At 41.3% G+C, this 7,647-nt stretch overlaps 1 protein-coding gene across 3 annotated transcripts; it reads left to right on the top strand.

The window, feature by feature from the left end:
• The first annotated feature begins 1,681 nt into the window (after nucleotides 1-1,681).
• On the top strand, nucleotides 1,682-7,432 carry si:dkey-181f22.4 (receptor-interacting serine/threonine-protein kinase 2). Of its 3 annotated transcripts, none has more exons than XM_020052224.3 (11): nucleotides 1,682-1,981; nucleotides 2,221-2,374; nucleotides 3,144-3,293; nucleotides 3,861-3,979; nucleotides 4,241-4,290; nucleotides 4,597-4,746; nucleotides 4,857-4,942; nucleotides 5,241-5,309; nucleotides 5,409-5,553; nucleotides 5,634-5,810; nucleotides 6,320-7,432. In XM_020052224.3, exons 1-11 carry the CDS (start codon nucleotides 1,836-1,838, stop codon nucleotides 6,610-6,612), a joined length of 1,539 nt encoding a protein of 512 aa, XP_019907783.2. In that variant the 5' UTR covers nucleotides 1,682-1,835; the 3' UTR covers nucleotides 6,613-7,432. The 3 variants fall into 3 exon arrangements, with proteins under 3 accessions (XP_019907783.2, XP_034151626.1, XP_034151628.1); XM_034295735.1 differs by lacking the exon at nucleotides 6,320-7,432 and adding an exon at nucleotides 5,963-6,306; XM_034295737.1 differs by lacking the exon at nucleotides 2,221-2,374 and having other exon boundaries at nucleotides 1,894-1,981.
• The last annotated feature ends 215 nt before the right edge of the window (nucleotides 7,433-7,647 follow it).

The following is a 7,647-nucleotide window of genomic DNA, read 5'->3' as shown; positions in this document are numbered from 1 at the left end:
CACAATTATAGCACTAACAGTTGACCAGGGAAGATCTAGTTGGGCAGAAATGTCACAAATTGGCAAAGGGGGAATCTTGTGACACTGCCACGTTTATAGTCACTGAACTCTTCAGTAGGACCCATTGCACTGCCAATGTTTGTCTTTGGAGATTTCCTGGTTATGTGCTGGATTTTATGCACCTGTGAGAATGGGTGTGGCTGAAAAGCCGGAACTCAATAACCACATACTTTTGGTCATACAGTGTATGTCGTATTTAATTTAATCGCTAGTTTACTGAGCATATATTAGCATCAAATGTAATAGGCCTATTGGTACTGTTATTGAATGAATTACTCAATATTATTGATTTAAGTATTTGTTTTTACTTAATACATTTGCATGTTTAACAAAAAATATTTAAAAATATTAGTCAAAAGTAATTTGATATTGTAATAAAGTTAAAATAAAGGTCATATATAATGTTTGGATATTGTCACTTCAGAGAAAAACTGTCCCAGCTCCCGGATGAAATGACAGAGGGGGCATTTCTTATCAATTTGGAGCATATCTAATTCATATACCATTTGCAGTGCCGGTGTTGTGCCGAAAACTGTCGCCCTACCAGAATCTCCTCTTGCTATTTTCCGTTGCTGCGATATGCTTGCTTGTGTGTTGATGTGTGCCCTACTTCATTGTCAGTTAAGCATACGTTTTCCTGATCTTAGTTGAACAAAACATTATTTATCTTCTTTATCTTTAAAGACAACAGTCAAATGATTACGTTTTCCGCATTTTATTATCGACAAATATCGCTGTTTATTCCCACGGAAGATACCTGTAATGTGCAGGTTTTTGTTAGGCTGTATGTTCCAGTGTGCTAGTGTAAGAACACCGCGTTTCCAGAAGTATACACCATCATCGCCGACATATCTCTCGTCCTCATGACTCATTTTGAGGCGTGTTGATTTAAAATCTAGCCATAGCTTTTTTGACAAAAAGAAAACTAGCAAATTATAGCTGACGCCCGAGACCCAACAAAACATATTTTAGAATGTAGATAGATTTATATAACTGATTTAGGTATAGATACTACTGATATAATTATTTTGACACCTTTAATCTTAAGTGGGGGCAAAATAACCCCCGAGATCATATTTTACCCAATATGGAGGGGTGTTTTGCCCAGATAGTGGGGTAAAGCGCCACGTTTATAAAGTTTGGCATTTGATTAAGTTGCAATTAAATAGAACCATTCTGCCCAATATGTAAATCTAAATCTGACCAAACATAGTTTTTTTCAGTGAGAAAATACAGATTTCCCGGGCGTTTTCCCCAAAGTGACCCTACAGCATGTTTTTATGCATTTGTAAATGTTTATGCATTATGTCCACACATACATATTTTCGGAATATTTGGAATATTTATCCAGTTCCTTTACATATTTCACATTTATATAGATTTTATTGGTAGGCCTCTAGGCTCATTCTTTTTGGAAGTAACCACTGCTTCACCTTAATATCAAACCAGAAACGTTTATTTAAAATCGTTATTTTGGACCCAGTTTGTGCATTGTATGCTGCACGCAACGTTGCTTTGAAAGGGTATTTCTAGGTATTACCTCATGTTGACCGTAGAACGACCCGCCTTTTAGCCTACCGCAGTCAGGGGATTTCCGTGATCCAAATATCCTATCGTCTTCGATGTAAACACACTACACGCGGCAAGTTGCTGTTTCCTCTTCAGTTTGTTAATTCATTGTGCGATGAAAAAGACTTAATAGCAGAGCAGAAAGTAATATAAAATAATACTACGTTAGAGAATATTATTTGAATCGACGGGGTTGTTTCTTATTGATGGCTGTGGAACATTTTCGTGAAGAGGATGTCCTAAATGTGATGTTGTGCCCAACAAGCGCGGGCGGATGTCTTCGGGGTACCTATGGAAGAACAGGGCTGCAAGTGTCAATTAAGTTACTGTCGTCTCGCACGTTAGCACAAAGGTAAAGTCGCTAAATCTCAAAGTCAAATGCAATGACAGTGTATCTTCCTCTGCCTCAGCTTCTCATTGGTTCTCACCCTGCTTTCTAACAGTCTCCAATGCTTTTTTCTCTAACGTTTCAACAGATTGACGTGGCTATATTCATGCCACGTTATGTAGAAAATAAGTCTGTTTTTGTTTTTTAGATTTGTGTGTATATTGTAGGCTGATGATATGAACGTGTGTTCTTTTGTATCCCAGTGAGTGGTCGGAGTGGATGAGGAATGTGGCTGTGGTCAGACAAGTCAGTTCACAACGGGTTTTGGTTCCTCTGGGTGTGTATAAGGCTTGGTGTCTGACGGGCTTGCTGTATGATTGGATGCCCCAGGGCTCGCTTCACTCCCTGCTATACCAGGTCAGCATAAAACCGTATGAGCATTCTGTCTTCACAATTAATATATGCACATAGTGTGTGGCAGGAGGCTAATGGATTATGCCCCTTGTTTGCAGTGTGCAGTACTGTATATATGGTCTACACCACCTTGAACGTTTACACATGTTGTGTAAGTGCCTATGAGTTTGGTGCATTTCAACAGCCCCCCCCCCCCCCCCCCCCCACTTAGATGCACATCACACTTTTAAGGGGATGTTTAAAAAAAATATTCTTTTAAAATTACATTAATCTGAGGCGCAGACACAAACATTTTTGAAACAGTATAGTTTGTTGTATAAGTGGTTAAAGCTTCATTAGACACTTAAAACTTTAATCAGATAATGTCCTTTTTTTGATTGCTTTATTTCAATGATGTGGTGGTTTTAATCCCACAAGATATCTGGAAAGTCCCTGGCTGAGGCAACAGTATTCCAGTGTGTCAGCACTGACAATGAATTGTGACCAAAAATAGCTCTTTCCTGCTTCAGGGGAAAGTGCCCTGCTGTGATGTAACTTCAGGCAGTACCGTAGACACATGACTTCACTGCAAAGCATAGCACATGACTGTCTATCTCTGTGGTCAACCTGTTCTACTGTATCTGGCACATGCTCTTTTGTTTTCAGTTTGCAATGGTGTGAGTCATGGGATTTTCCACCAACTAGCAATTTGCATTTACCTTTAATCTATTATTCATTTAATGAGCTGAACAGAAATAATAATGTACCTGTATGACATTGGGATTTACTTTAGACCCAGATGTATCCAAGTCTACCGATGAGGCTCCGGCTTGGCATCTTGTCAGATGTGGCGGAGGGGTTGTGCCACCTCCACTCCATCCCACTTGCCCACCAGGCCCTCAAACCCACCAATGTTCTTCTGGACCAGCAGTACCGGGCCAAGGTAAAGAACCGTTAACTAATTACTTAATGAGTTTGTAATATTCCAGAAACATTTAATAAAATTCCTTTGTTCTCTATCCTGCTTTTTCCTTATTCTGGCAATCCACCATGTGGGATTTGGGAAAAACCTAGACTTTTTTTTAATAGTTCCGGGAATTTTTCATCACTACTTAAAGTGTAAAAAACATTTACTCTGATCGGTTTTTGAAAGGACAGATGGAATGCATTAATATCCATTGGGCGTGGAATATTGTAATATTTACAGGTGTATGCTTTATTTTGCATACAGTAAATGGGTTTGAGTCAACCGCCCTCTGTCATTAGGGACAGAAAAGCTCAAGGCCAAACATGGTACTTGCAATGTTATGTCCTAGATTAGCTCAAACTACGCATGTTATATGTCCATGTGACGCTGCATGAGACGGCATCTTAACCCAGACTTACTTGGTTGAAAATGCCATTTCTGTTCATGTGTTGTTTTACAGTTTTGGGTTAGGGCATGTATTGTTTTGGTCTATATGTGGGAATGTATGCCAATGTACATTTTGTCTGTGTATCCCACCTCCAGCTGTGTGACTGGGGCCTGCCAGGCAAGAGGAGAGGAGGGCCCCACTTCAAGGACCTTGTTTACCTCTCCCCCGAGGGCCTGGCAGAGACTGCACTGTCTGTAGAGGCAGATATCTACAGGTGAGGTTGACTTTCCTTAATTTGACACATTATATGACCAGTAGCTAGCACTAGCAGGCGTAAGATAAACTCCGGAGACAAGTCCTACTTTAGCTGGGTTGAAGTTACCGTATTTATATTTTCTTCTGACACCGCATTGGAGGCTTCAAACAATGATACGTGTTTGCCTATTCAGATTAAAAGCTGAGACAGATTTGCAGATTTTCTACAGATGCCGTTATCAATGAGCTCAGTCAGTGTGCAATTCTCTTCTCTCTATAGCTTTGGTGTACTGCTGTGGGAGACTTTGAATAGAAGAAAACCAGATGGAGGTAGGTTTCTTTTTCTTTTCACTATCAAAATAGCAGCTATAGTTTTATGAAAAGAGACTAGGTTATACTGGGCTGTAAATCATTCTCAATATTTAATTAGTCGAGCATTAAAACAATGCACAATTTCTTGTATAATCTCCGACAGTAGTGCTTAAAACATATATTTTGTGGTGTACTGTGTCATCCAATTCGTTAGATATTCTACATCCTGTGAAAAAAAGACAAATTGGAACATACTAATTTGGTGTGCTTAATATCCCAGAATGCATCTTTAACGCGACTTGTCATTGTGCGTGGCCTGAGCAGATTTGCTTCAGCTGCTTTCGGGCGATGACGCGGTTGGTTCAGGCCAGGAGGGTGAGTTGCTACCCCGGTGTGTACCCCGTTGCCACACCCTATCCCAGCTGATGACCGGCTGCTGGAGCGCGGACCCCCACAGACGCCCACCAGCAGAGTGTAAGAGTGCCTCGGTGAATCATTGACAGTGGTGCTTTATGGTCAACGAGGCATTTACGTGGCTCACGTCTTTCTTGTGTCCGGTTTTTGCCGTGGCTGTCTCATCGCAGACTGTGCACTGGAACTGAGGAGTGCCATAGCAACCTTTGGTCCCGATGAAATGACAAGGGCTACCCTCAGTGTGAGGGAAAACAAGGTACAGATGATCTTTTGGTCATATAATATTGAGTCCAAATCTTTCTGTTTTCCCATCCCTGTCCTGTCAGTGTGTTGCAACTGAGGGAATCAGGATATATTTAATTGGCTTAAAGTTTCAGCTTATTGGATAAATACTCTGGTACATCAAAACACTTATGTATGATATTAATGGCTTTTACTGGTCTTTATGTTTACTGTTCGTTTTTGTAACTAGTTTATAATAGTGGTTATGCTCCTTGGAGAGGTTGTGCTAAATGGCCAATATAGTGTGTGGCTGTGTTTTGTTCCTTTACCAGGAGAGGGCGCTTGATGACTCTAAAATACATCCTGCTAAAGATATTCCCCTTGAGATAAACAACTTACAGGTGAGTTTGGATCATATGTTATAATATTATGATTGCACTTTAGGCTTGTAATGTTTTTCATGAATACAATTATTAACTTTTTTACATCTAACTGCTAAGCCCCTCAGTGGTTCCAAAGACTCTAAAAGTGTGGGAAAGAAGAGCATGGCCTTACTACAGAAATCCAGCCTTAACAAGACACTCTTAAGTCCAGCTACAGTGTTATATACAGAGGGAAACCCCCTGAAGCGGCAAGAACTTAAGGGTAAGAACTTAAAGTGTATTTATTTATATTTCTTGTCAGTGAGACCCTCCTGTTGTCTAAAAGCAGCTTGTTTCCCACAGACTGTGTGAGTGGCTCTGTGACGTCCTGCAGCAGTCCCAGATGTCACCACGGTGGCCTTGGTTCTGAGCATTATACAGGGACAGGGCAGAGACCGTCCCCCTTACCCACACCCTTCTCCAGCCCCCCCAAAGCCCTAAATCAGGACCCTCCTAACCAGCCAAGGGCCATCTCCTCTGGTAGGACATTTGGTTTAAGCTTAGAGCTCCCACTTATTGCCCAGTTTGGTCGGCGAATCTCCACTACTCTACTGAAATTAAATAACTGTCGTTTACAGTGGCTGACTAGCAATCTGCAATGTACTTCTTTGTATTCTATCCTTTTCCCCCAGTTTTTTTCTAGCATGTCACTTTAAAAACAAAGCTAAGTATAATGGTTATGAATATGAGTGTGTTTGCATGTGCACAGTAAGCAGTTTTGAGTCTTGCTGGTTTCCTGCACGGCCATCCTTTCACAGTCTTATCTGTATCCAGCGTGCTTCCTCCCTCTGGGTTCTTTGTTTCTCTCCATAAGTTATCATACTGTGCTATGAGTAAAAAAAGTACTCCAAATCAGTACTCCACTTGTATCCATTTTCTTATGTTTGCCTTGTGATTTTCCTGAGTGCGTGAGAGAGTGAATGATGTCAAATGAACCATTATGTTTACGTCATCTCTGACCCTTTGACCCCCTCCCCCCTTGTCACCAGGGGGGCCTTGTGTTGTCCAGGTGAGCTGTTGCCGTATCCTGCGTGAGAGACGAGAGGGCATCGTCCGGAGCATGACGGAGGGCCGTCTCAACAACCTGCTGGATGTGCTCATCTCTCGCCGGGCCATTTCTCTGGAGGCCTACGAGGACATCTCCACTTCGCTGACGCTGACCGCTCGCACGCGCTCCCTGCTGGATACATGCGCCTGTCTGGGGGAACACGTGGCTGCCCTGGTAGCCACAACCCTCGGGTTGACGGCCTCCAACAGCAACCCACCACAGATGACCCCCTGAAGGTGGATGGATATTAGAATGTGGGTGGTGCCAAGGTCACCTATTCAATGTATCCCTACGATGTGTTTTAATGATATACTGTACATCAGACTGGATTGACGTACAGTATATAATTAACTCAGAAATTGAGACAGGAGCCTTGCGGGGCTGAAGAATCCAAAACAAATTAAACCTCTCAGGATGATACAGATTCCAGTTAGTCAGATTGGATATGAATTAGGAGACTGTTCTTAATTTCTTTGGAATGGCTGCAATGGTTCATGTATATGTACAGGGATCCATGTCTGGGAACACCATTAAAATCTGTGTCTGGGAACACACTAATCAATGCCATAAGTCAACTCTTTAATCAGAGTGGTGCTACCTGTTAAGTTCAAAACAGTAATATGTGCTTGATTCAAGAAAGCTTCAGTTGCATTATTTGATAGGAACACTACTGGTGGGGAGAAATCAATGGAAGGCAAAAGCGCTATTGGAAATTAGGAATGATTAAAGAGCTTTGATAATGTTGATGACCAGTCACTGGCGATAGCGTATGTCTGAGGGGCCCCAGGAGGTATCCCGCAGAAATCAGTTGGTTCTATATTAGATGCTATATTTTCTGTGCTGTGTCATGTTTATTTGTCTGCCTCTCCCTGTGGCTTTTTGCATGCTGCCACAATGTACCTTGTCTTTTGGCAACCTGTTTGAAGTAATACACAAGTACATATTGTACAAAATGTTCTATCCAACATAGTTTGGATTATGCTGTTCAGTGGTTTCTGACTTGGTATCTTGTAACAAGATTATACATTTTTCTTCAGATAAAATATAAAATAAACACAGAATTGTTATTAAATTTTTGTTGGTTGTATGTCTTTTAAACCTATTCAATCTTTCACACTTGAACCTATAGGGCCATTTCATATTCTCTTCTGGGTCCTCTTAGATGTTTAACCCATTTCATGCAACATGCCTTCTAACAGTAAATGTCTGATTGCATGCCTGGTGTTCACACAGTATTACTGGCTGTATGGTAGTAGCCTACACGTCAAA

The sequence above is a fragment of the Esox lucius genome, chromosome 2, assembly GCF_011004845.1.
Source record: "Esox lucius isolate fEsoLuc1 chromosome 2, fEsoLuc1.pri, whole genome shotgun sequence".
Classification (NCBI taxonomy): domain Eukaryota; kingdom Metazoa; phylum Chordata; class Actinopteri; order Esociformes; family Esocidae; genus Esox; species Esox lucius.
This window is presented reverse-complemented; position numbering and strand designations above follow the sequence as displayed.